Source organism: Octopus sinensis, unplaced genomic scaffold (assembly GCF_006345805.1).
Source record: "Octopus sinensis unplaced genomic scaffold, ASM634580v1 Contig02042, whole genome shotgun sequence".
Taxonomy (NCBI): domain Eukaryota; kingdom Metazoa; phylum Mollusca; class Cephalopoda; order Octopoda; family Octopodidae; genus Octopus; species Octopus sinensis.
Genome location: NW_021825323.1, coordinates 8,336 through 36,317, shown reverse-complemented (window position 1 = coordinate 36,317; position 27,982 = coordinate 8,336). Strand labels below are relative to the sequence as shown.

The 27,982-nt window shown below is 34.5% G+C and overlaps 5 protein-coding genes and 1 long non-coding RNA gene across 6 annotated transcripts; all 6 read right to left on the bottom strand.

Moving 5' to 3' along the window:
• Positions 1–417: 417 nt before the first annotated feature.
• LOC115227140 lies at positions 418–1,611 on the bottom strand. The gene has a single exon (XM_029798055.1). The coding sequence runs from the start codon at positions 1,609–1,611 to the stop codon at positions 418–420; it is 1,194 nt and encodes a 397-aa protein (XP_029653915.1).
• Positions 1,612–6,188: 4,577 nt separating this feature from the next.
• On the bottom strand, positions 6,189–6,623 carry LOC115227139. Its single transcript, XM_029798054.1, has one exon. The coding sequence runs from the start codon at positions 6,621–6,623 to the stop codon at positions 6,189–6,191; it is 435 nt and encodes a 144-aa protein (XP_029653914.1).
• Positions 6,624–7,359: 736 nt separating this feature from the next.
• LOC115227138 lies at positions 7,360–7,938 on the bottom strand. The gene has a single exon (XM_029798053.1). The coding sequence runs from the start codon at positions 7,936–7,938 to the stop codon at positions 7,360–7,362; it is 579 nt and encodes a 192-aa protein (XP_029653913.1).
• Positions 7,939–9,899: 1,961 nt separating this feature from the next.
• On the bottom strand, positions 9,900–10,758 carry LOC115227133 (tubulin polymerization-promoting protein family member 2-like). Its single transcript, XM_029798050.1, has 4 exons — positions 10,731–10,758; positions 10,263–10,470; positions 10,120–10,231; positions 9,900–10,085 (listed from the first exon to the last, which is right to left on the bottom strand). Exons 2-4 carry the CDS (start codon positions 10,463–10,465, stop codon positions 9,921–9,923), a joined length of 480 nt encoding a protein of 159 aa, XP_029653910.1. The 5' UTR covers positions 10,466–10,470; positions 10,731–10,758; the 3' UTR covers positions 9,900–9,920.
• Positions 10,759–11,111: 353 nt separating this feature from the next.
• On the bottom strand, positions 11,112–12,641 carry LOC115227137. Its single transcript, XM_029798052.1, has one exon. It carries the CDS (start codon positions 12,639–12,641, stop codon positions 11,112–11,114), a length of 1,530 nt encoding a protein of 509 aa, XP_029653912.1.
• Positions 12,642–21,527: 8,886 nt separating this feature from the next.
• LOC115227136 lies at positions 21,528–22,038 on the bottom strand. The gene is made up of 3 exons (XR_003883078.2): positions 21,930–22,038; positions 21,826–21,878; positions 21,528–21,794 (listed from the first exon to the last, which is right to left on the bottom strand). It is a non-coding gene; the product is annotated as an uncharacterized LOC115227136 (long non-coding RNA).
• Positions 22,039–27,982: the final 5,944 nt, after the last annotated feature.

Sequence of the window (27,982 nt, the reverse complement as noted above, 5' to 3'; positions counted from 1 at the left end):
ACTCAATGCTCATACTGCATTCTTCCTTTTGAAAAATAGCATTGGCTTGCCTAAACTCCAATACGCTCTCCGTTGTTCTCCCTGCTTGGAACATCGAGACATTCTACAGACACTGGATAGGACTTTGAGAAGTTCAGCTGAATCGCTCTTGAACATCCACTTTGACGAACCTGGTTGGAATCAATGCAAGCTTCCTACACGCATCGGAGGAACGGGTCTCAGGTCGGCGCTGGATTTCTCATTCCCGGCATATCTGTCATCGCTTTCAAGCTGCAGTCATCTCGTCCAGGAAATCCTACGTAACACTACTGGACTCTCCTTGGACACAGTATTTGACAAGGCTTGTTTGCAATGGAAGGAAGCTGGCAAGTAGCGAGGTTTTCCTGGCTTCAGTATCATCCTAACCTCCGTTAATTTTCAGGAGGAGGGGACGTATCCCAAATGAAGACTACAGGAGAAAAGACATCTCAAATATTTATAAAGTTCATAAATTTCTTCAAGAGAAGCAGGGGATCTATCTTGATTTAACAGTTTCGGTATTGCTTCCTCGGATTTTGAAGTGGATAATTTTCCGAAAACTTTCCAAAAGTTTGGATTTGCTTTATGTAATTTATTGCACTCAGCCTTCCATTCTTTATTCTTAGCAGCAATTGTTGACCTTCTTATTTCCTGGGAAATGGCAAACATTTCGTTTTTTAGAACAGATCGGTCGTGAAAGTCCACACAACGACAAAGTTTGTTCCTTATGCATTGTTTTTTCTTTAAAAGGACTGCAACATTTTTGCATGTCAACGGAATTTTCTTACTGTTCGAGGTGATTTTAGAAGAGTGTATTTCTAGATAAGACTTTATGAAGCCAATAAGAGAATTGCTCGACTTTTCCAAATCTTCTCCTGAAAAATTATCCCCAAGTTGAGGGGCAAATTTGTTCAGATAAATTGCAAAACTTTTTCTGTAGTGATCCCAGTTTATGGGAGTAAGGTTGCATCGTATGAAAGTAGGCGTAACCTTCAACGGGGTGACGTTGAGTTTATATAAGATCGGCAGATGATCACTCCCAATGTCATTGATAGTAATCGGTTCTTCCAAGAGTTGAAGGGCAGACAAAGACACCAAAGCCAAGCCCAAATAGTCCCACCCTCCTGGAGAGTAATGATTTGGAGTTTTAGATGTGATGACTGAAAAACCAAAGGATTTGGAAAGTTTCTTAAGAATGAAACCATCCCTGTTAGTCCCCATACAGCCGAAGGAGGAGCACTTATCATTCAAATCTCCAAGGAGTATTGATAATGACGTGTGCTTATCAGCGAAAAAATTCTTGATAAGCGATGGGTATTTAGAAAGATATTTCGAATACATCCCTCCAATTTTAATCCATGTTTTTTCAAGTCGAACATCGATTGTGACAAATTCACAGAGTTCTTCAGAAACAATTTTCAAATTTTTCACTCTCAAAGTTGATTTGTAAAATATAGAAGTCCCCGTACTAGCTATCGAACCCGACTTCCATTTGATATCAAGGGAGTAATAGCCTTTCAGATAATAATCATCATGTTGTTTCAATTTTGTTTCATTTACAATTAAAAGGTCCACGGGATTAGTAGATAACATGTTCTCAAATTCTGCACGTCTTCTCTTTAGAGAGCGTGCGTTCACCGCAATTATAGTTAGATATGAACTCATGAATGGTCAATCTTTGGCCCTTCAAAGAAAAGGGGCCACAGATTGTGAATATCAAATCCTTTTTCCCAACATATAGTGATTATTTTTTTAATCATAGAGGTAAGCTCAACATCGATGGTTGAGGCTTAACGTGAGTTGTAAATTCCGAATTATTGGTAATGGAGGACATAATTGTATCCTCATAAACATCCGTTTGTGTTGCGAACTCACAGCAATGCGACATTTTGGATTTTCCCCATACAGATTTGACTGGCTCTGTTTTGACCCATTTGCTGTTATTCGGCTCTCTATACCATTTTCAAGTCAATTTGGCACTTATGAACCCCAAATTTACAATTACAAATTTCAAATGTCATCTGGATAATTCAATTTGTTAATAACTTCTCTAATTTATCTAAATTAAAATCAAAGAGCGAATTATAAATTTCAAATTTGTTAATTATAAATTTCAAATGTCATCTGAAAAAATCAATTTGTCAATTATAAATTTCAAATGTTGAGTTCGGCAAGTCTCTGTTATGGGATGCGACGTGTTCACACTTTTCGAGCTCAACCTTCCTTCTTCAGCTGTCGAGCCTGGCTCAGTCTCTCGCAAACCGAGAAGATGAAGATTGGAAAGTACAAGGAGCTCTCTGAACGGTATCTGTTCACTCCCATCGCCGTCGAGACTTCCGGCGTCATCGGCGAAAAGTCTCTTTCCTTCTAAAAAAGCTTGGCCGCATGATCTCCCATAAACGGGAGACCCGCGAGTCCAATGGCTTTTCGAAAGGATTTCCTTGGCCATAGTACTGGAAACTGTGTCCATTTACGATGCCGGAATTTAGTTAGTTATAACTATTGTTAATAATATAAAAAAAATTTCAAATGTCATCTGCAAAACTCAAATTTACAATTTTGAAATTCAAGTTTGCATTTTATCAAAATATTGTATATACTAATTGTAATCATGTTATGGGAAACAGAACAAATTTTATTTGGTAAATTAAAAATCAAAAAGGTCTTCACCACGAGTAACTCGGGGATAATACCTTTCAACCCGGTTAACAAATCCCATTAATTTTTGTGGTGTTAGAACCTTTTTTGCCTCTCCTGCGATTTCTTCCAACATTTTTAGCCTATATTCAGAAATTGAAGAACCATCCGAAGTTTTCTTATATTTGAGAATTATTGGCATCTTTTCTCTTAGCATTTTTTTTACTTCTGCTTTGAAAGTACTCCAGGCTAATTCAATTGGGTTTAATAAGTAGGAATATGGAGCCAATCGTAAAGGTTCAATATTTTCTTCCTGCTCCACAACTGATTCCAATTGATTGTGAACATGAGCATTATCAATTATAAAAGTAGGATTTTGTACGGATAAAAACCTATACATTCATTAATTAATTCTTTCATCCATTCTTTATAATCTTCTTCTCTGTAAGAACCTCTTTTGCATTGAAAATTAAGCAATGTTGAAGCAGACATTGCACTTATAGAATGTAATTAGAGCCTCTCGAATTTGGAGTAATGACAAAAGAACGAGATCCTATTTTTGATCGTCCTTCTTTTCTCTTACAATATAAATTAAAATTGGATTCATCGATCCAAATTGGTCGACAGGTTTTGAGAGAAATTAATTCCCTATCAAGCCTATTTTTTACTGTTGTAACCGACACAGACATTGAATAATTTTTTCGTATTTTCTCCGCACATTCTTTCAAAGTGATCTGAGGATCAGCTTCAATCCAACTGATTAATTCATTTATATTTATTTGATTTTTTTTGAATGTCTTTTACCTCCTCTTGGATGTCTTTCTTTATCTTTATTTTCAATCCAATGATAAGCTGTTCTCAAATTAACTCCAAGAGAGGAGCATAGAGACTGCCAATCGCCAAAATTTTCATGTGCTTCAATTATTATTTTTTTGTATCATTGTACTTGCGATATCTTGTTTTTTCAGCCATCAAAAAATTTTCGATGTATTTCGACGAAAAATTTTTTGACTTTCGTAATTACAAATTTAAAGGTTGTTATTGACAAGTTGAATTATCCAGATGACATTTGAAGTTTGTTATTGACAAGTTGAATTATCCAGTTGACATTTGAAATTTATAATTGACAAATTGAATTATCCAGATGACATTTGAAGTTTATAATTGTCAAATTGACTTGAAAATGGTATAGTTGAGCTTTTTATGCGTAACTGTTCAGTAGCTGCCTTAGCTGAAGGGCAACCTCCGTAACAAGCCAAATGTCCATTTGAACCACAGTTAATGCATTTCTGCTCTGTTTTTTCTTTAATTGAACAGAACTTCATATTATGGTCGCCACCACAAAAAAGACATCTTTCTACCTCTTTGCAGTAGTTTGAAATGTGGCCAAATTTTTGGCATCGAAAACATCTTGTAGCAGGGTTTTTGAACCACTCACAACGTATTTTCTGAAAACCCACTTCAATTCCCATTCTGACAAGTGAAGTGGCTTCTGCCCTTGACTTCAAGGTCAATTTACCAACTGGCATATTCCTTCCATTTTTATTAAACCGTTGGAAAGAAAAGCCAGGCTGGAGAGTCTCCTTTAGGTAAAGATCCAGGTCTTCTTCGGAAACCCAGAAAGGAATTCCCTTCAAAATTACTGTTGAGGGTTGCAAATAACATTCCGAGATTTTATGGCCATCATGACCAAATGGCTTGTTATTGTTCAGGTCGTTCATAAAAGAATCCCTGTCACTTCGGTTATTGAATTCTAGGGTAAAATGCCCCGATTTTTTTGCAGTTATACGAGCCTTCCGTGCAGTCAAAGATTTTGTTAAAATATTGAAACATTTGATCCGTCCAAGCGCAGGGTTTTTTATCTCCAGAGAGAGGACGAGCGATTCAAATGCTTTGTGATTGTTCAAGGTGTCTATGGAAGAGTGAACCTCTCTCTTATGTTTGAGAGAAGTATCATCTTTACACACAGTATTCCGATGGTCCTGAAAATCGGAAGATTTTGAGTTTTTATTCACTTTATTAACCGCAGCAGGTCTCCAAGGTTAGCAGCCTCTGGTCAATAGATAAACGCTGGTAAGGAAAGTCGGTAAACTAGATCTGTACCTTCGGTAGAAGGATTGGCTCTATGGGTTGAGTCTTTACTGCTGTTTGTTTGATTGCTGCGTAAGTGGTAGTTGAGCATTGAGTGGTAAAACAGTGAACAACCAAAGTAGAACTGGCACGGAGAAGGGGAATCTGACTGTGTTCTTTATTGCATACGGCAGGTCTCAATATATAGGTTTGTTTTGGGATAAATAAGAAGTTCCTTAGTAAAAAAGTTTAGCTTTTTATAGAGGGAAAATTTTAAATACTTTACCTTTTATCACAGCTTTGACTTCACTCTCAAATATAGAACATTCAATGAAAACCAATTCTTCCTTGGGGGAAGTACATGAAGGTAACCGTTTGTCAAATTCTGCACACCACGTCATAAACAAAAATTCTTCAATGTGAATATTCACCATTTTGCATTTTGCACAGTAGGATTCAATTTTAAAAATTTAACGACTCAGCACAAGTGATTCACGAAACGAATTCACGCAAAGCATGGACTCCAACTTTGGCACCTCTTCAAACTTTCAAATCATAGTTGTGTCGGTATGAAATATTTCAGAGTCGGTCGTGCTTTGTTAGCTTCAATTCTTTGAAAAATGTTTCTGACGGGAATTGGACAAACTCCACAATCCAAGTACAAAATATTATAAAAAAAATATTAGGTAAAATTTTTGACAACATTTTTGAAAATTCTTTGAATATCTCAAAAAACTTGTTATTAAACATAGAACCTTATTTCACCGAATATTTTGGATCTGAATATTAGTATTTTAATGTTTCGAGCAATCGTAAAGGTGAAATTAATGTGACTGTAACGACATAGATACTGTATTTAAGATGTGTGCTTTTAGTTCTAACATCGATTCTCATTAATCGATCACTGGAATTTCAGATTTACTCAAAACCAATTTTCACAGTTGAAATTTTTGTTCATCCCACAAGTTGCACATCATAGGAGACAACTCAGGCATAAACAACAGTCATAACTAGCTAATCGAAGGCAGAGACAATGGGGAAAGAGTCATTTGTGCCGATCAACATTGACCTCCAAATTTTCATTACAGTTTTTCGTATTCAAAGAGAGATGGGGAGATGGTAAATGCCTAGTTCCCATTTCTGGCAGCCTCCTACCGTCGCTGACAGAACTTCATTTTTTATCGGAAAGGTTTTGCATAATGGAGATTTGTCATTGGTAATGAAAATCAGGGAAAGTAAAAGATCCCCCCTTAACAAATGCGTCGTGCCAGGAGGACTCTCCGCCTCACGGGTGGGGAACATTAACAAGCTTAACCCCAGCTCAAAAGTACCCTCTTCTGGATTCAAACCACGACAGTCGTAGTCCCGCGTACATATCACATACTCTTTACTCAATATAGTAGGCATTTAACATGTATAAATACTTGTATTTATTATAAATTAACGTTTTTAGTTACTAATAACTAACTAATCTGTATAATTCTCCTCCTTTTTGAACCGTTGCATTGGATCTGCGTATTCTCCTCCTCTAACACTTCATATGACACATGAGACACATCTTCCGGCAAATCTGGTGGATCTGTTGTTTCTCTAACCAATTTTAGGAGGTGGTTGGTGGCCCTCGAAACTTGTTCCTCATGTTTTTCAATTTCCACTCCATGTTTATGTTCAACAAGCATGGTCTCCAATGTCTTTTTAATCGTCAGCGATTGTATATACGATCTAGTGGAAGCATCCAACTTCAGTCTTTCCATATAAGACTTATAGAATTTAGAAACTATCCCGTCCCATGTGAGGACAATGGGGATTATCGTTATCTTTGCACCGTGGATTTGAGATAATTCTCCAGCAAGAAGATCATATTTATGTAGTTTTTCTACTTCCACTTGCTTTAACATGGCGTGAGAAGTAATTCCGACTTCAATTAGAGTGATTTCGTTTTTCGTTTTATCAAGGACAAAAATATCTGGTCTACTGTTTTTTACATGAACATCTGTCTGCAATGTGGTGTCCACTCTTATCTCCACTTTATGATTTGAGCTAACCGACTGGACTGTGTGACTTTAACCTTTTGGTTTTTCTGATTCCATATTGGCGACAGAGATGCAAATGGATGCATCTTATAACTTTATTATGTCTTCTGGTATAATCACTGTTCAGCATTCTGCTGCATCTTGTAGCCATGTGATCAACAGATTTTTTAGTTTGATTACAATGATTGCACATTCCTCCGTTATCGTTGAAAAATATATTTCGATCCTGAATAATACAATACATTGCTTCTGATCTCGGACCGTTGTTTCCATTCACCAGCCATTCCGTAGACATATTGATGTCAACATTCTGATCCTCACAACATTTGAAAAGTACAGAATGCAACATCTTTGATTTAATAATCTTCATTAGATTCTTTTGTTGATTCTCCCTGATTATGTTTATATTCAATTCTGAAGGATCTTTAATATTGTATTTGAAGGTAAGAAATCTTGCGATAGTGGCCATATGTGTTTTCTTTATTTTCAAGACCCGCAAGATTCCAGACTTTCTGAGACACATTTTAGACTTTCTTTCAAAATCAGTCAAAAATTGGTATAACATGCATTCACTTTTATGGACAATTGAATTAAGTCCTCTTCAAAGGTTAGATCTGCTTATATATAATCTTTCCTTATTTGCAGGTTTCAGATGAACATGTAAATTAGATAGAATCCTTCGAACTTCGGTATCAATGGCTTGAAACTCGTGTGGCTCAATGTCAATTAGTCCAATATAGTAATTGTAAAGTGATAGAGAATATTCATTAATCGCGTTGAATAGATTCACTGCATTTAGCTTCGTGTTCACTAAGCTTTCAATTCTCTTCTTTACATTTTCTGCAATTTTTTTCATAACTTCATGCTTCAATACATTGCTTTCTTTATCCTCCAGGACTCCCAGATATCGATATCCATCATATCCGTCAAGGCTTCTAGTTTCTTTAACATAATTCAGATTGGTTGCAGATTTTTCAAAATTCCTCTTGAGACCAACAACACTGAAGTATTCATCAATACTATCCATCATCTTCAAGATCGTATCTTCTTTCTCAGCAAGTATTTTCAAATCACCAATAAATAGCAGATGGTTAGTTGAGTATGTTATTTGAGACGGGTCATTTTGGTCAATACAGATTTTAGGAAACTTCTGATTTAGTATCCTGCTCAACGAATTCATTACCAGCGTAAAAAGTTAGGGAGATAGTGAATCTCCTTGAAGAATTCCTCTTTCTAATTTCACTGTTCCAATTCTATTTACGTTGAGATTCAGAATCACTTTCCATTTACTTATCAAACTTTTAATAAACTTCACAATCCACTCAGGGAGTCCAGAATAATCCAATACCAGCGATAAAAATTCATGGTTAACAGAATCAAATGCTTTCTTTATATCAATCCATGTCGCAAATAAGTTATTTCCATAGTGATTGTTAATGCACTGGTTTATTAAAGCTTGTTCTTTTGCACCCTGGCAATGTCTTCTAGCTCCCAGTTGGTTATCCGAAACAAAATCAAAAGCTTCAATATAGTCTGTAAGTTTAGTGTTGACACATTTTGTAACAAGTTTGTATAGTATAGGCATGCATGTAATCGGACGCAAGTCATTAGGTGATTCACAACAAGCTTTTTTTGCGATGAGAAATGTAACCCCAGTGTAAAACCACTGACCAGGACAGTAATCTCCATTAATAATCTTCAAAATTTCATCACATAAATAATTATAAAGGGATTCAAACTTCTTAATAAAAAAGCAGTATACTCCATCGAATCCAGAAGTCTTCCAGTTTGACGCATAGTTAATAATACTCTTGATAAAGTCTGTTTTGATGTCAACTGGGGATTGTTCTATGCCAGTTATGCGTTTTCCAACGACATCAGTAACAATATGATTTTCATCTTTTTTCCATATCTTCTCCCAAAATAACAAACATTCACCTTCCGGCAACATATATTTATTATCTTCTCCGGCATTCAGGTTTCGGTAAAACCTCCTGTTGAGTTCAAAACAAAAATTGTCTCTTCTAAATGATTTTCGTGACTCATAAATCGAAATCCTTTTTTCCATGATTTTTATTCTATCTTCAATTAACGTACATATTCTGGTGATTTCTCATTTTCTCGACTTCTTATATCTAAAGGAGCACATAAAGTCCAAGGCCGTATCCTTTTCACTTTTGGATTTCAGACTGGAGAAATTAGCAATAAGAGTGAGGTTCTCTCTGAATTTAGTAATTCTTCTCTCAATATTTTCCCTCCAAGAGCTACTTATTTTATTTTTTAAAACCAAATTTTCGTATGCACATTGTCCTGCATAAATAATATTTGTGATTTCGTTTATATCCTTTGGAGGACAAGTCAATACATAATTTGAAATCACTGCATCCAAAGCAACCAGAATATCTTTCTTAACCAATTTATATGGAATCTTCTTGGTAGGTTTTCTCGAATCCCTTGATATTGATACAACTCTCTTAATTTGGAAATTAAATTCTTCTTTACATTTTCCATATAAAGAAATTTCTGTTTTTGACAGTGAATTTCCGTTTTCTGTAACACCCACATCATTTTGATTACCACAAGTCTCATTATGGGGTTTCACTTTCAATAATTTTTTAACATCGGAGATACTTTTCTGAACAAGAAAACGGGTATTGAAATTATGTACAATGAGGTTCCATCCACCACGAGGGATTCTTTCAAATCTCCGCTTAGCCGAATCAACAACAGAAGATATACACTCCAATTTGTCGTTAGAATGTGTTTCAGTTATCAATGATTTAAGGGGGAGCAAATGCGTTCGTGAAGGTTCAATATAAAGATCATTGCAAGTTTCAGGCGTTCCATGCAGCCCTGAAGACACGTTTCCAACTTCTGATTGATTATTATTATTTGTATTTTGCGTAGGAAGGCCCTCAGGATTTGTTTGCAGACTGGTGAAAACAGATATACACGTCACACTATTAATACTTGTATTATATTTAAATTCAAATATTTTATTAAATATATTATCGCCCCCCCCCCTTTGACCTAATTATCGCCCCCGGTTGAGAACACATGCTAGAGTTTAAAATTAAATATTCTTAATCAATAAGTTAATATAAATTAAAAAATAATTGTTAGAATTTAATAAATATTAGTTTAAATGTAACGAAGACTAATTTAATTTTTCTTAAATCCAGTGACATAGCCACTATTATCTTTCAAGTCCTTTCTTCCATCTATTCCTTTACCCTTCCCGGTTTCAGAATCAAATCGTTCTCTGTGACTTCCAGTATATTGTGAAGAGTCTGTCATCTTATCAACATTTCCTGTTTTCGATGTAATCTAGATGACGTCAATCAAATATATGATTAAGTACTTTTTTAGCGAAAATACGTGGAGATTCTTTCATTTTATTGGCAATTATTTCAGGCGAAATCTTTTTACTTAACTGTATTAACAAAGACGCAAATGATTGATAATTGATGGTTCTGATTTTAATAAAACAAATAATGAATAAACCTTCCGTTTTTCGAAACAACCTTAAATGCAATGTCGGTGTCAGTCGACGTAAATTTTGTATTGTAGAGTTTTAACGAATCAAGCATTTTTCTAAGTTCTGCTGAATTCATTTCTTTTTTTTTAATTTCTTCAGTCAAGTTGCACCAAGCAATAAATTTCTTCTCCAATTCCAAATCATTGGTAAAATCACTAGCTGTACTCATCTACTCTAAAATATAAAAAACGAACTTAAATTAATAAATATTTGGGCAATTTACGCGATAATAGGTTAATTCCATGGAGATGAAATTTTAAAGTTTAAATTTTAGTTTGGAATAGTTTTAGCAATTAATAAATGCTAAATTATAAATGCAACACTGATAAGTTTTCGTCAATTGGATTATTTCTGTTTTTTTAAAACTTACTCGGTCCAGATAATAGAAACATTATTTATGCTTATTAGATGTAAATTAATAAATTTGAGATAACCACAAAAAATTTCAAGCCACAAAACAACATCTCATTTTTCAATTCTTAAAAAATTAATCATTTTCCTATTTATATTAAAAAGAAAGTTTGATTTCATGACTTTGATAAAAGTTTGTCAGCAATTGTCTTAATTGATTATTAATTAAAAAATAAAGTGCAACATTGACGCTATTGTTTTACGTATCATGTTAAACTAATTGATTTTCCCTTATTAATTATCATATAACATTATGTAACATGGGCAACGAATTACGTACGGGAAACTGGTTACATTTTCTGACCTTGTAGACGTCCAAATAAAATCCTTTAATTATCACAAATATTATTTTTATTCAGAAACTTTATTAACAAAAAACACCCGAGATAAAACAGTTAACTAAACTAATCCGACGACCCGTCCGCATCCGAAGTCTGGAGGCCAGCCTCTTCTGCTTCTGGTCGAAGGAATAGCTCTGTGAGAGCATTTTCCAGCCGGTCCTTCTGCCCATGTGGCATTAGGGGGCTGGATCTGCGCGCCTCAACAGATGCACTCTCTAGAGTTCTCTTCAGGACAGTGGACTGCATATAGGCCTGAATGTACCTATCGACTCCCAACTGCCTGAGATAACCCTTGTGGTACTTAGATGCAATTCCTTCCCATGTCATCACGCAAGGAATGACAAGGACCTTGCATCTGTGCATCAACCCAAGCTCGTTTGCAAGAAGGTCGTACTTACGCTTCTTTTCCACTTCCACCGTGGTCAAACGATCTAGACATGTGATGCCAACTTCTATGATAAGTATCTCGCCAGAGACCTTATCTTGTACCACAATGTCCGGCTTATTGTGCTGGACAAGTATCGAGGTGTGAATACTAGTATCCACTTTAATGCATACTCTGGCATTCTCGACCACAGACTGCACCTTATGAGTTCGCAACTTTCTGGAACGTCTAATCCCATACTTATTGCACAGCATTAAGTGTAAACTACGTACAACCTCGTTATGCCTCCACGTATAGTCGTGGTAAAGCATACTACCGCATTTCGTGGCTATGTGGTCTACGGACAGGCACCTCAATTTACAATGAGGACAGACCTTAGATCGATTCCAGAAAAAGTTTCGATCTTGCAGATAGGTAAATAATCCTTCGGATCGAGGGGAATTATTTCCATATCTTAGCCAAGTCGTTGACGACTTAACGTCAACATGCGGATTGTCCAAAGCTTGGAAGAGGGTCTTGTGAAGGACTTTTAAGTTGATCTTTTTAATCAAAGACTCTTTTTGTACTTTGATCAACCCCTTCACATCTACCACTCGTTCACTCTCGAAACCGTACTTGACCAACAAATAGGCCTTTATGGTTCCAAGGTGACTAGCTCGTGCCTTTTCCGTTTGCAAGATTGCGTACATCCTATCTGATACACTAGCACCAGACACCAGGTGGTCATGCATCTTCAGGAGAATACGCTCACTTAAATGGGCCACTCCACAAAGCCCCCTTCCGAATTGAGCACGTGGTAGATATAGCCTCTCCTTGTTGGCTGCCAGCACATGGACATGGTTTTCCCTCAGTACTCTACGGATCATACAATCCATATCATCGTACTCCTGTGGCTCAAACTCCACAATACCTACATAATAGTTAAGCAATGATATTGCATATTCATTCAACGCATGGAATAAATTCCTTGCATTTAAATGAGTTTTGCATAACATTGCTGCCCGCTTCCGAACTCCCTCTATTATTTGGATCTTGGTTTCTGGGAGTATGAGCGATTTGGGGCTTTCAGTGATCCCGAGGTACTTATATCCCTCGTGATCTTCCAAGACCTTGACCAGATCGCCACATAATTGCGAGTTAGTCGCCGACTTGGAAAAATTAAGTTCCAATCCTATTTTCCCCAGGAATTCGTTCACACATTCTCCCATAGAGCGGAGTTGGTTTGAGGACCGAGCGAACAATTTAATGTCGTCAATAAACACAAGGTGGTTCGTGTTAAACAAACGTCCCTCATGAGTTATCGACAATTGTTGAGCCTACTCAATGGTTCGAGACAGAGCACAAAGAGTAGCGGCGACATGCTATCTCCTTGTAAAATCCCCCTCTCCAGTTTTACCTCACCGATTGTGTGTTTGTTATACTCGAGATGAACACTCCACATACTCATCACAACTTTAACAAAACTAATGAACCACACAGGCAGACACAGCTTGTGTAGACATTCGATGAGATATGCATGATTAACGGAGTCAAATGCCTTCTTAACATCCACCCACATAGACATAAGTGAGTTTCCGTAAACGTTAGAAAGGCACTTGTTGATCAATGCCTGCTCCTTTGCTCCCTGGCAATTCCTCACAGTTCCGAGCTGATTCTCGGATAGAATGCCATTAACCTCAACAAATCCTCTGACCTCATTAGCCACCAACTTGGTCATCAGCTTGTATAAGGTGGGCATGCAGGTTATCGGGCGATAATCTGCCGGAGACGCTGGACAGGACACTTTTGGTATCAAATAAGTAACACCAGTGCACAACCAGCTTGGGATACTATCCGGGGACGCTATACACTTCTCGATTATATTAAACATACAATCGTGCAATGAGGTACAGCGTTTTATAAAGAAATTAAATACTTTATCAATCCCGGTAGTTTTCCAATCTGGAAGGCGGGAAACTGCCTCATCGAACTTCTTGCGAATGTCAAAGACACCGCAAGACTCGGTCATCAAGGGTCTGGTGGACTCTAGGCTAGAGTCCACTTTTCCCTTGCGAGGTCGGACTTTCCACATACTCCCCCATGTGGCTAACATCTCCGAGTCTTGCTGGCTACCCTCCTTCACCCCATCATCGTGTAAACGACGATAAAACATCCTGCGATTAAACTCAAACAGGTTGTTCTCTCGATTATGTTTACACCTCGATTCATAGGTAGAGAGTTTCTTCTTGTAAACAAGAATAGACTCTTCTACCTCATTCTTATTCAGAAACTTTGATCAATGCCTGCTCCTTTGCTCCCTGGCAATATTATTTTTATTCAGAAAATATAAATTTTAACTATGCCTTCGTGTACTTAATTAATTAAAAGAAGTCTCCTTTCCTTCGGAACGTATTTTATCGTGGGTGTGTCCCGCCTGTCTCTTTAGTGCCCCTTATTTTCATCCCCTCATTTCATCACTACGATTCCTGGCGTTTGCCACTTCACAGATTCCTTTCCGTTCTCTGAGTCCATTTTTGGGACGCATTCTATCTATTTCCTTCTCAAATCCACCAAACTCCTCTGCCGTCTCCGGCAAATTCCGTCAAGAATCATTAAAGCTGCTCGTATCCTAGAAGCCTCTTCATAGTCCACGGAAAATATGATTCTTTGGCTTCCGATGGGCAATCCGATTGGCTTAAGCTGTTCTGCTTTGCTTCTTTCGGCCTCGGCCTTTCCCTATCGAGAGTCTGTAATAAAACTTCTTCCCCCTTGCTTGCTACGATCGTCAAATAAGAATTGGCCTCGTACAACAAGAACTGTTTTTCACTTTGCTAGTTTCATATTTATTTCGCCAATTCAGAGACTACATCTGGCTCCACCTCCCATAACGCTCAACCTCCCGCGAATGATGACGACTACCTCTAGAGAAAGATAAATAGCAAACTTGTGGATGGCGATGTTCATGGAGCTGTCAGGCTTGTCGCCTCTACGAGTTCCATTTTATCCTCGACACCCGCAGTCTTAAATTCTCTCAATGAGAAACATCCCTCTCAGCATCACGATTTCAGACCTCATCCGTCCTCTGCCACACTCGCTGTCAATCCTTCTGTGGCCTCGGAAGACCTTGTACTGAAAGCCCTGAGGAACTTTTCCCCAGGAAGCAGTGGTGGAGTAGATTGCCCGGTCATCTAAAAGATTTGACTTTTCCCATCACCGCTGAAGCTGGAAGGAGATTACTACGTTCAATTACCAATCTGTGAAACCGTTTTATTTCCAGCTCTCTTTCCGATTTTGCACGCCGGATTTTCTTTTCTGCTAACCTTACTGCCTTCGCAAAAAAAGGACAACGGCGTGAGACCCATCGCCGTGGGAAATATTTTTTGGAGGCTTACTGCTAAGCTTCTGTGTTATGCCGTTGTTCCCTGCTTGTCCTCGAAGTTTCTACCTGCCTAACTCGGGGTTGGTGTCCTAATGGCTGCGAAGAGGCTGCTCATTTGATTCGTGAATTAATGGAATCAACCGAGGAGTTTATCATGATTAAACTCGACGTTTCGAACGCTTTCAATTCTATCAGACGCGATCATCTGCTGGAGTGCTGCGGCGAACTGGCTCCTTTTGCATATCCTCTCGTGCATCTCTCATATGCTTCCCCATGGATCTTTATGTTCGATGACGTTCCTGTCTTTCCGTCCACCGGGGTCCAGTAAATTAATCCCCTGGACTCTGTGCGTAAATAGTATAGCCCACTCGATCCGATCCCCTATTTACATTAGGTACCTGAATGACGCAGCTAATTGTGATTCTCTCGATGCCGTTTTTGACGACCTCCGGCATGAAATCCTATTCCGTTCTTAGCCTTCCGGCATTTCTATCCGCTCACTCTGCTGCTCGTTTTCTCTCAGACATCGTTTTTAGAAACCTTCCTGAACGGAAATTGTCTGAAGATTACTCGGATGCTTGTGGTCGGTGGGAAGCTCGGTTTGGTTCGAGAACTTGCTTACGTGCAGGTCCCTGTCAAGGCAGCGGTGTTTGGTAAAAGGATCTCCCTCTCCTTTCCTTTGGGAATCTGGTAAACAAAGATTGCGTAAGGATCTCAATCTCTATCAATGTCGGGGTGAAGATTTGTCAGTGTTAATGCTAACGGGCTCTTCTAAAATGCTACAGGCAATTTCAGCTGCAATAATGCCTGTAAACTTATCTGAAGCTTTTTTCAAGTCGACAATAACAGTTTCGCAGTTCAGTAAGCAATGATGTTAATTTGTAACTATAAAGGTTTTTTTTCTTTTTTTGTAGACAAGGTAAACAGTGAATCTCTCTTCTTGCATGGCAAAAAAAGCTCACTATTAGGTTCCATTGAGCATTCAGTTCGATTTTTTAAAATTTCTTGTTTAACTGATTTAAAGTACTGTTTATTTTTCAGTTTTTCTAAAAAATATAATATTTATACGGTTTTTCATTCATTGATAATCCAGAACCCAAAAAAATGAACAAATTTATTTAATATCTAATATGTCCTCCATTAGCTCTAATTACATCTATATATTCGGCCTGGCATGCTATTAATAAGACTTTATGCGTATTTTTTTCCATTTAGTTTACCAAATAAAAGAAACTGTTATTTACTAGAAGTTAACAAAGCCATCTATCCGAAGTGGACCCCGCCAACATAATTGACGTTGCGTTGCCTCTCACGATAGCAACGGAGATCAACTGGAGAAGCCACCGGGTCTCACGTGTGTCGTGGCTTTTTAATGTGGCTAAGCATCCAAGCTTCTTTAGGAAGCGAAGCGATTTCCCACTTATTCCTCCAGTTGTCTCGACCACAATCGGACAGAACACGAATCGATCTCGCAGCACTTCATATTTTCTCTCCTTTGCCCTCATCGTTTTTTTCCGCGGCATACAGTCTGTCCTCTGCGCTCCCGGCAATTTTAACATACAAACACACTAATCAAACATTCAAATAAAACACACGAATCAACATATCAATTAAAAAGATAGCTATCACATTAATAGATAACAATAGGCAGAGAAACAGCAGACAGAACAGCACCAGCCAATAAAGGGGCACGTAAAGAAAAACCGGGCAACAACATGTGAAGTTAAGCATAAACAGTTTTAATTAATTACCTTCAACTGAGCTTTCTTGTTTATCATTTTTCGGCGGAAGGTTTTAAGGATTTCATCATGTAAGTCTAGGACATCCGTGTTGTTCATTTTAATCAAAATCAAGAAAAAAATTTCTTACATTTTTTTGGCGGGAAAGATTTAAGGACCTCATTATTGAGGATATTCTTGATATGCAATTTTTTTGGGTGGAATATTTTTGGAGAAGCTCATCATTTTGGGGAAAAAATTTTGTAAATTTATCTGTACTTTGCCAATTTGAAGTTGGTGCACGCACACACAGACAGACACACACCATACAATTTTGTTATAAAGATTAATGTTTAATTAGCTTCCCATTTTTTTTGTTGTGCATTCAATAGTTTTATGACATCTTGCATTATCAAATACAGTAAAACATCTCGAATCCGCTGCTTCTCGAATCCGCTCATGAAAATTGGCGAACTGCTTAGAACAGCGGTTCTCAACCTTTTTTAGACTGGGGACCACTTTTGCACTATAAAATTTTGTGGGGACCACCTTAAATAAAATAAACATTTTTTGGTATTAGCGCACAATTTTTGGCCTCGTCAGGGCCAGGTTTAGACATGTTCGAATATTTATTATAAAAATAACATTAACATTATGAAAATAACAGAAAATTTAATAGTAATTTAGTGAGATTTCTGATCTTGTTTGCTCAGAATAATTTTACTTATATCAGGCTCTATGTTCGACAAAGCTACTCGCATATCATCTTGTACCCGTAGTCTATTTCTATATTTTGTTTTTAGAAAAGTCAGACACGACATCGCCATTTCACAGTGATAAGTAGTGGGGAACGCAAGTATTGATTCCAATGCAGTTTTACTCAAAATGGGGAATTCTTTCGCCATCTGACACCTAACAATAAAAAGTAATTATTAATGAGAATACCAAAAATCTAATAATGGAGTACATTTGAAAATAATCTGAGCAGACTGATTACATTGAAGTTCAATCAAGCTCTGCTGAAAATTGAGTTCCTGATATTCTTTAAATGAGGTCAAGAAAGGTTGAACGATCCAGTTTGGAATTGGGTCTTCAACAGGAAAATAATCATGAAATTTTGTCTTGAGATTTTCCAGATGTTTGATTATCAGACTTAGAAGAACATTATCCGGTGGGTTGTGTCCGAGATGATATTCAAGCATTGGGAACATTGATGTTATTCCTTTTTTTATTTTCATTATCCACAATAATAACTTTTTTTTAAAAGCCATTATTATTTGATTGACCTCGACAATTGATATATAAAGACCTTTAAATAAATTAATAAAAATTTTACCCTGCATTGACAAATTAAACTCATTTAAAATGTTTAAAAAATCGGCAAGATAATACATTTTCGATTTAAAAGTAAAATCATCGAATTGATCGGCCCAATCATGCTGCATATTATCACGCAAAAACAAAGAGATCGCAGGGGAAAGTTCACAAATTCTCGAAAGGATTTTTCCCCTTGAAAGCCACCTAATTTCAGAATGATAAAGTAGTATAGAATGATCACTTCCTAACTCTTCACAAAGAGTTTGGAAAATTCGATGATTAAGTGGTTGAGATCGAATATAGTTTATCACTTTTACAATAGTGTTTAGTGTTTCTCTTAACGACGAACACATAGTTTTTGAACAAAGTGCATATTTGTGCAATGCACAATGTCTTGTAACAATATCAGGAACCAAATCCTTAATACGAGTAACAAGTCCAGATTGATGACCAATCATCGCAGGTGCACCATCAGTACATATAGATCCAACTTTATCCCATTGGATTTTATTCGTCTTCATAAAATTGTCAAAAATATTAAAGATGTCCTCTCCACGAGTGTGTCCATCCATCTCCAAACAAAATAAAAACTCATCAATAATATTCTCATCATCAACAAAGCGAACATAGGACACAAGCTGACAGACGTTAGAAATGTCAGTTGACTCGTCCAATTGAATACTTATTCTGCATTTATTTTTATTGATTCTTTCAATTAATTGCTTCAGAATATCAGATGACAATTCTGAAATTCTACGGGAAATTGAATCGTTGTTTGGTAACTGCATCCGGACCAAACAAAATTCGAGCCATTTCAAGAGCCGCTGGTTTGATTAACTTTTCATCAGAATTATGTGCAGCTTTGTTTTTTGCGATAATCATTGAGACCTATTTGTTTTAGATATAAATTAAAATTACAGCATATGATGCTTCTAATCTCGGTTTATCTTGAGATTTATTAAACCACTCAAGCTTTGGCTGTGAATCAAACTTCGTTCTTTTGACTTTAAAATATTCATGTGAGGAAGAATTTTCTGGGTGTACAGACTCTTTGTGGCGCCTAAGTTGAAAAGGTTTCAGTGAATTGTTTCCCAAAATTTTATGGCAAATCATGCATTTTGCCTTTATTTCATTATTTGGGGCAATGAATTTAGTGAATCCAAATTGTACGTAAGAATCCGACCAAAGACGACGATTCTTGTTAACCATAACTAGAATGATAAACCACGCTAATCAAATCAAATTAATTTCAATGTTTTTGATTTATACTTAATTGTACAATTAGTTTTAAATTTAATATATTGTTATTTTTCGAAAATTCCTGGGGACCACTAAAAATTTTCTGGGGACCACGATTGAGAACCGCTTGATTAATTTCAATGTTTTTGATTTATACTTAATTGTACAATTAGTTTTAACTTTAATATATTTTTATTTTTCGAAAATTCCTGGGGACCACTAAAAATTTTCTGGGGACCACGGTTGATAACCGCTGGCTTAGAAAATCAAATAAAAAATAAAATTTATGATTTCTTTGAAAAAAATAATTTTACTAAATTTATTATTTATATAAATGAAATTCTAAAAATTGTATAGATTTTAAAGACTGTAACTTTCAATTAAAATGGATTATTTAAAATTTAAATTGTCTCTCAAATCCGCCGATTTTTTGGTTTAATAATTCTTCTTAGTGGGTTTCAAAGAAATTGGTTCAAACTGTTGATTTCATCTTTAGTGATTTCCTATACCCTTCAACTGGAACGGGAAGAGACCGAACGGGATTACTGTGTTTCCCTTCAACCGAGGGAAGCCACTTACCTGGGGCGCGACGTATCTTCGTCGTCAACGCGGTTGAAATATGGAACGATGTTTTGGCCATCAGACGTCTTTCTCTTTAATGCGGTTGTCCATTCTGCTCTAGGTATATTATCTTAATAATAAAATGGTATGGTGTATGTCTTTCTGTCTGTGCGTGCGGACCAACTTCAAATTAGCAAACTACAGATAAATTTTCAAAGTTTTCCCCGTTATAATTCGCCAATAATAAGGTACAAGGTCCTCCAAAAATCTTCTACCTAAAAAACTAACATATTAAAAATATTCTTAATGAAATTAAAACATTTTTTTCTCAAGTTTGGTTAAAATGAACAACCAGCATGTCCCCGATTCATATAAGCGCCACTTCCACTGTCAAAAGAAATTTTAATGTGGGCTTCGATAAATACTGATTGAATTTATTTTCGGTATGCTTCTTTTCCTAGTCTCTTTTATTATTCAAAAATAACGTAAAAGGGAAGACGGAACTTGAAAAAAGAAAACGAAGCTAAAGAAAAAAAGCTGAGCTTAAGGTATTTAATTAAAACTACAATATACCAGCTGACATTGTAAGCAAAACAGATATTTATGATCCAATTAAAATAGAAGAATTTATTTCAATTGATTACAGTGAAAAAGAGGCAATTGATGATGAGGAGAAATGAATTTCTATTGAGGAACAAGAAAAATCGGGTTTTGTAAAAGTGCATTAAATCATTAAGCAAGGCTGAAATGGTTTAAAAATTAAGAGAGATTGAAAATAGACTTCTAGAAAACTTAATAAAATTTAATTTTTTTAAATTCTTTGGTTAATAATAATTCCTATAAAAATACAATTTATTAATTTAAATAGTTTAATTATAGAAAATTAAATAAAAATTTTATTCAGAAATCTGCCATTTCTTAAATTGGCCACAATTTCGCCAGGAACCAAAAATGGCAAATTTGAGAGAGTTTACTGTATTAATTTTGCACTTTCTCAATTCGTACCCTGTTGCTTCTTTGCCAGCTGCTTCGTTGTTTGATCTTTCTTTGCCGACTTAATTAATTTTTTGGTATCTATTTGATGTGTTAGTTATCTTGTGTTTCTGTTAGTTCATCTGATCCGTTAAAGACAAGTTTTAAAAGCCTGCAATTTCCGTTGAAGATAAATTTTGCGATGATAATAAACAAGGCCCAGCGACAGTCGTTAAAAGCAGTTGGCTTATTTTTAGAGAGCGAGTGCTTTTCCCATAGACAGCTGTATGCGGAATGCAGAAGGCTAGATAGAAAAGAAAATTTATTTATATATGCCAAGGAAAGACGGATAACAAACATTGTTTATCAACAGGCGTTAGACTGTGGTTACATCAAACCAGGGCGTTTAATATATTTACATAAACTTATAGTTGTTTAATGAAACAGGCCCTCCGCAGGAGCTAGGTCGCAGTGAGCGAAGAGAGCTGGCGAGCTAGTTATAAATAATATTGTTGTTTTTTCCAAGTGGAGCACACATCGACATATCTACACGTGATATTTATGTTGTGGTAAATAAATAACTACAATTTTAAAAAAGAAAATTCTGATTCTAAATCATGCAACAAAATTCGTGAGTTTTCAGGAAACAAATTGGATTTTTAAGAACTTCGAGAAAACATAGCGGAACAAAATGAATCCACTTTGTAGGTGTGTTACCAATAAAAAAATTACTAAACGCAAAATCATAAGTAAAGGATATAAAAAGTAATAAATCGAAATCAAAAAAAATTAAAAGCAAGTAAACTATTCAAACTATTTAAAAGTTCCACCAGACGGCTTCAAATCACGAATTGCTATATTTTATTGTTAAAACAAAACCTCGCTCTATTTTACTTTCTTTATTTATATTCATAGACGATGAATGTAGATTCTCTGAATCGTTAACGGATTGAAAATGTCTATCCTTAAAACATAAAAGTTAGATTATGCCTTTTCATTTAAATCAGAACGGCTACGCTTATTGTTTGAAAATTCTGAGGTAATAATTAAAAAAATACCTAGAGTATTATCTCCTGATTTACGTTTGATTTCTTTTTCTTTATCACTTAAAATACACGGACTTGATTGACCAATTGTAGGTTTTAAAACATGAGTTGAATTAACAGATGATCGAGAATTACGGCTGTTGAAAGAGGCTATAAAAGCAGATAAAATTCAACATCTAACACTCAGTATGATCTTTTCTAAGAGATGTGTTTGAGGCACTATTTCTTGAATATCTAAAAATACAGGTTAGTAAAATATTTGATATAAAAGTATCAAAATCAAACTTGACAGAAGAATATTTTTCCGAACTTTGTTCATCGCTGATTCCATCTGGTTCGGGAACACCACTTTGTAAGTTTCTTTTACGTGAAAGAGAAACTCCAGTGCTGTTCTCTAAGAGTATTTAAATACTAATTTCTACTATTAGTAGTTCCTGAAAATCGAGAGGACTTTAGGTCTGAAAAAACATCAGACTACAATTTGAATATTAAAAAATAAAGGATACAAAATTAGAAGCTTTGGCACGAAATTCATTTCGTGAAATCCACGTTTTTTGTTTTGATTTTAATAAACCAAAATATCTACATAATTAATATTTCGATATATACCCGGTGAGCAAAGCAAAAAGATCATTCCGTTCTCCAATTTTTTCTTGTTGAATTGCAAAATCAATACGCTCACAAATAGCATGGGCATGAACATCTATAATCGGGAAATTATCGATTATCTATAATTTACGACAAAAATAATAAAGAGATAGAGACCCTTAATAAAAGAGATAAGGAATTTCGGATAAGAATAAAATCACACGATCGAATACTTGATAAAATTGCCTACATTAAATGGAATAACAAAAAATACATTTTTAAGCTGAGAATGCCACTTGAATACAATACGTTGATAAGAATCAAAATCCATTTGCTTTTTTTCATTGTTTGAGCTCGGTGAATTAATATAAAATCCAGAGTTCTGAAAACATTCCTATAAATAACAAAATATAATTTAAAAACATTATTAAATTGCTGTTCGGAATAGTGCCATTTCATAACACAACAGAGACATTGGTTTATAAAAATTCCGTAACGATAAGCTTCGTTTTCAGAACAACGGATAAGCATTAAATAAACAACGTAACTACTAAAAATCTTAAAAAAAACGAAATAGAATAAAAAACTTTGTCAAAAAAAACTGCTGTAGGAAAATCAACTTTGGTCATGAAATGCAAAACTTGGCCAAACTTAGCACAAAAAACTGCATCGACCGCAGATAGGCGAATACGTTTGAAAATACAAGTAAAGAAAAAGTTCCTCATAACATCTTTAGCAAAATATATAAACTATATAACAACCTGGCGATCCACGATCAATTCTTAGACCATTTAATAAATTTTCTATATTTTTCACATGTTTTGAATGAGTCTCCATTTCATTTTGTAGCTTCCGCAACAATTCTTGAAATTTCGAAACTTCCCTCTTCTTTACTTTTTCGCACTATTTTTTATATTTAAATAATTTAGGAATGGGATATTCAATACGAATAAAATATAACCTCCTTGAGATTTTCATGATTAGAAATATCAGTTTTTATCCGTGATATTTGCTTTATGTACAATTCTTCCGGAAAATCAATATCGTATAATGTCAGCATCCAAAAAACCGAAAATAATTCATATCTTAATTATTATAGTTTATTTTTATTACTTAAAACCGTCGAAATGCAGCATAAAACGTGAAATACACCTTTGAAAACCATGTAAATAATTCTAAAATGTAAATAAATAATAATCTAACATTTTCACCATTAAACTCAGGTTTTTTCATTTGGTGTTCAAAGTCTTTCCAAATAGATAGACGATTTATCATAAAAGCCGTTTCATGAGATAATCCATATTCTGAAATAAGCTTTTCTAATGGAACAAATTCTTTATGATGCTGCTCAGGTGTCAAAATTAAATCAAGAAATTGAGTGAACTGATAAAGAGTATCATGACACTGTGAATAACATAAAAATAAGTTAAACTTGATCATACAACTTCCCTTTCAACTTTACATGTAAATAATTGAAATTAGGTAAATAGACAATTTCATCACGAAGTATTGCAAGCTGTATGCACATAGTTACAAATAAATTTTCTTCGAGAACGACATCCTTCAACCGTCCAATTAATTTTTTTGCATTTCGTGCATGATTAGAAAATGCAACCTATGAAAATTAAATTAATTAGACAAAAGCTGATTCAAATTGTATTAATAAAAATACCTCCTGCTTAAGAAAAAATCCGCCAGATAAGGCTTGCATTTGTTCTGAAGTTAGTTCATCGACAATATCAATTCCGCTCATTTTTTGAACAACCTCCTGCAACAAAGGTAAGGAATATCTTTGAATAAAAAAGATAAATACATATTCCCTCTAGCTAATTGTTTGACTACAAGATGTAGTATTAGAGAAATATCAACATGGTTATATTTTTTGCAAAGCATTCCAGTGAAATTTGCCAAAACTAAATATTGAATGGCTAATTAAAAATTAACTGATGGCTTTATTTGATAGTTGGCCGCCTTCAATCATGACAGAATCATCGGAACGTGAGATAATATCAAAAATAAAGTCTATAAATACAAAAAATTTATATAATACAAGCTAAAATATCTAAAGAGAGTCCGTTCACAAATTTTAGACATTCAATAATTGGACCAATTAAATTATCATATCTAAGAGCATTTGTCAATAACTAAATGATTATTAAAAACATAAATAATACAAAGTCCATTACGGTGAGAGGGGATGTTAAACAGATTTTACCAATTTTTCTTCCCATTAGCTTAACATTGTCTTTTGTTAGACGCCTTTTTGAAAAATAATAAAATTAAAACCTTATGAGATATTGCATTTGCTTCATTACTATAGAGTAAGTCATTTTCAACTCAGGACAATTTGTAAAATTTAGACAATTCCAGCGAGAATAAAGATTATATCTTGAAATATTAATATAAATTCAAAATTATAGTAAAAACAATTAATCCGATATAATTTTAACAATATAATAAAAATACCTAATTAGAGGAGGAAGAAGATAAACGAGGCTCCAAACCTCTTCCACAAGACCAGAATTTGGTTGAACAAGGCATAAAGAAGGTAGAATAGTTTCATCAATAAGTGTAATAATATCATAATAAACTCGACACTGTTCTTCTAATTTCTGAATCTAAAACAATAAAATTTTTAAATAAAAACCTTTTGAAGAAAATCTGTACACAATCTAACAAGTTTTATAAGCAGAATAGTGTCTGAACTCAGATAAGGTCCCATAGAACGAAAAATCCGTATTAATTGTATGTCAAATGTTAATACGAAATCAGTGTTGAATGGAGACAAATTTTTTCTAATTTTCAAGGTTTTTTCAGAAATTTCGCAGTTTCTTAAATGATTAAAAATATTACCCCGAATAAATATCATCTATTTTTGTATGAATGTGGTTGCATAATAATTTACGAATATTTTTATCGGCATAAATATAATGCCGTGGATAATAAGCGTCGATTAAATTTAATTCCGACCATAGATTATATTTTATCAGACTTGTATATAAAATTATTTTTTGATTTCCAACTGAAATCGATAACGAGCCAGTTTCAATTCCCGGTTTTAACTAAAAAATTAATAAAAAGAGTTGTATCTAACAGCTGGTATAGGAACAGGAGGAATTATTTTTTCATTAATTTTCACAGAATCTGATAAAGAATTGTTCGGGACATTAGAAAAATCATCAATTCTCTCCTCTCGGAGAGTAACCACATTAAGTTCATCAATTAATGATTGCAACGAGTTCATATGATCGTTCATTTCGATATCCATTTTTTCAAAAGATGGTTGAAACTAAATTTAGATTTATAAATTTATAAAAACTTTATCGACAATTTTCTCGAGTTTAATTAGATTATTTTTGGCTAAAATGGCGATACAATTGGAGATATGTTCAGTGTCTTCATACGACTAACAATTATTATTAATATAAATAACCAAAATACTAGAAATCTTCATTCCGATGATATTATAAATTGTCGATTCGTCGGATGAAAAAAAATTAATGCACTGTAAAAGTACATTATTTTTATTTAGCAATGGAGTCATCTCAATAAATAGATCAATGACTCTATTTGGATCCAATTGAAAGCATCCTATGAAATTTGTTTAAATATAAGTTGCAACCTTGTAGCCTTTGCAAAGGAGAAAGCAGTGTAGAAAAATTGGTTAATTGTGAAAACCATAGCGTATTTAAAAGTTTAGAAAATCCTTCATTACTTTCCCACAATAAATTAAATTTGGTCTGGAGATAACTAAAATTCATTATGAAATTAGCAATAAACAATTTTTTGGTACGTAATTTCGTAAATTTTTGAGTAAAATTAGATTCTGCAATCGAATGATTAGAATTTAACAAACAAAGACGCGAAACACTATCAAATAAATTCGGATTGAGTCTCTCACAAACCATTCTCATATCCATGCCTGTCTAAATTATATATAAAGAATTAATTTACAAAATTCTCTACGAATTTAGAAACAAAAAGTCCTTCATAGCTTTGATTAGCAAGCACCAGGGGATTTGATCTGACTTCCAAATCTTTAAATGAAATTGATTAGTTAAAAACCGTATATCGCAAGAGCATCAAGAAAAATATTCGGTATGTTTAAAATATCTGAAGTAGAATGCTATGAATAATTAATAACAAGAAACTAGGCTTCTATTAATAAAAGAAGATGCATTCAGATAAGCGGTAGATAAAGAATCATTTGAAAATATTGTATGTATCAATAAGTAAAAATCCTTGAATAATTTATCATTTCTGTCAGGATCACTAAAAAGTAAATATTATAAAACTAAAAGAATCTAAATAAAAAATAAACGCTACAAGGATGGTTGCACAAGCGACATTAAAAATGTATGCTTTAATTAAATAATTATTATTTAAGTAAATCTAAAAAATTATTTAATAGAAATGATTATCTAATTAAGTAAACTTTGGGAAAATTTATAACTCTCGCAGAAAAGGTTGTTATAGTATGTCACGGGCCTAGGTTGTTACCGAGTCTAGGTCGTGACATTTCGCTTATTTTTCTATAAAGATTAAAAATTAATTTATCGCTAAACCTGATAAAATTATTCTTAATATTTAAAATTAATCTATTAAATATTATGTCACGAGCCTAGGTTGTTACCGAGCCTAGGTCGTGACATTTCGCTTATTTTTCTATAAAGATTAAAAATTAATTTATCGCTAAACCTGATAAAATTATTCTTAATATTTAAAATTAATCTATTAAATATTAAAACAATAATATCCGGATAACCATACATCTTTAATTGTAATATATATAAACGCGTGTTTCTTCTGTGTTACTTATGTCGCGTCCTTTTGTAAGAGATATGGATGAGTATCGATTGCTAGAAAAAGTTTTAAATGGACAAAATATCAAAAATCAATCGAGACAAAAAGTTTACTGCCTTAAAAAGAAAGCTGAAATTATACAGTACGGCAATGATTCTATGAAAGACAAAAACACAATCCAGAAAAACTGCATCAATCAACCCAGATAAAGCTCTACGCCACTTGCAAACTAGTATTCTTTAACGAACTTAGTTTGACAAGACAAAATGAGCATTATGTACGCCACGGAGAAAGAAGGTCAGATACCCAAAATTAAATTGGAAAATTTCGAACACGTTAAACCGTGTGATTGGTCAATAGATTAAAAAAGTAAACCTCGTTCCTTGGATAAAATATCCACTATTATTTACGCGTGCCAATTAGCTTATCAACAAGTAATTTTGAAGTAAGATGAACCATCAAGAGAAAAGATATATAAAAAATTTGAAAATTAGAAATCACATTTATCGAGTATTGAGACGTTTTTTCTGAACCTTTGAATAACGGATCGTCTGTCATGCATTTTTAGTTGTTGGTTACAAAAAAAGAAGCGAAAAAAAGGTTAAAATTACTTGGTACATATAAAGGATAAAATTAAAAAAAGAATTAACAACATTTAGTTCCATGTGGACAATTATAATTTTAAAGTCAGTCGGAGACTATTCTATAGAAAACTCAGTCAAAAAGAAAAAACGAACTTGCAAATTGACCACAAAAAGTGAAAATTTTCGAGCCCTATTTAGATTTAGTGGAATAGAAGACGATAACTTTAAAGGGACGGTTTACCTAAGTGGAAAAGTATTAAAATAATATTTCAAACAGCACAGCTAAAGAAGTGATTAAATTACTTCCCAACAGGAAAGCGTCATGGTGCAACAGGAAAGTCAGGGCTCCCATGGGCCCTTCTG

What these genes read in the sequence shown, in the direction of transcription:
- LOC115227137 (XM_029798052.1), bottom strand. Translation starts at nt 12,641, where the DNA reads ATGGGAGAATGTGTGAACGAATTCCTGGGGAAAATAGGATTGGAACTT.
- LOC115227138 (XM_029798053.1), bottom strand. Translation starts at nt 7,938, where the DNA reads ATGAATTCGTTGAGCAGGATACTAAATCAGAAGTTTCCTAAAATCTGT.
- LOC115227139 (XM_029798054.1), bottom strand. Translation starts at nt 6,623, where the DNA reads ATGTTAAAGCAAGTGGAAGTAGAAAAACTACATAAATATGATCTTCTT.
- LOC115227133 (XM_029798050.1), bottom strand. Translation starts at nt 10,465, where the DNA reads ATGAGTACAGCTAGTGATTTTACCAATGATTTGGAATTGGAGAAGAAA. An exon ending in GTTGTTTCGAAAAACGGAAG is followed by an intron (nt 10,232 to 10,262) that starts GTTTATTCATTA and finishes TATTAAAATCAG; the next exon opens with AACCATCAATTATCAATCAT. An exon ending in CACGTATTTTCGCTAAAAAA is followed by an intron (nt 10,086 to 10,119) that starts GTACTTAATCAT and finishes GACGTCATCTAG; the next exon opens with ATTACATCGAAAACAGGAAA.
- LOC115227140 (XM_029798055.1), bottom strand. Translation starts at nt 1,611, where the DNA reads ATGTTATCTACTAATCCCGTGGACCTTTTAATTGTAAATGAAACAAAA.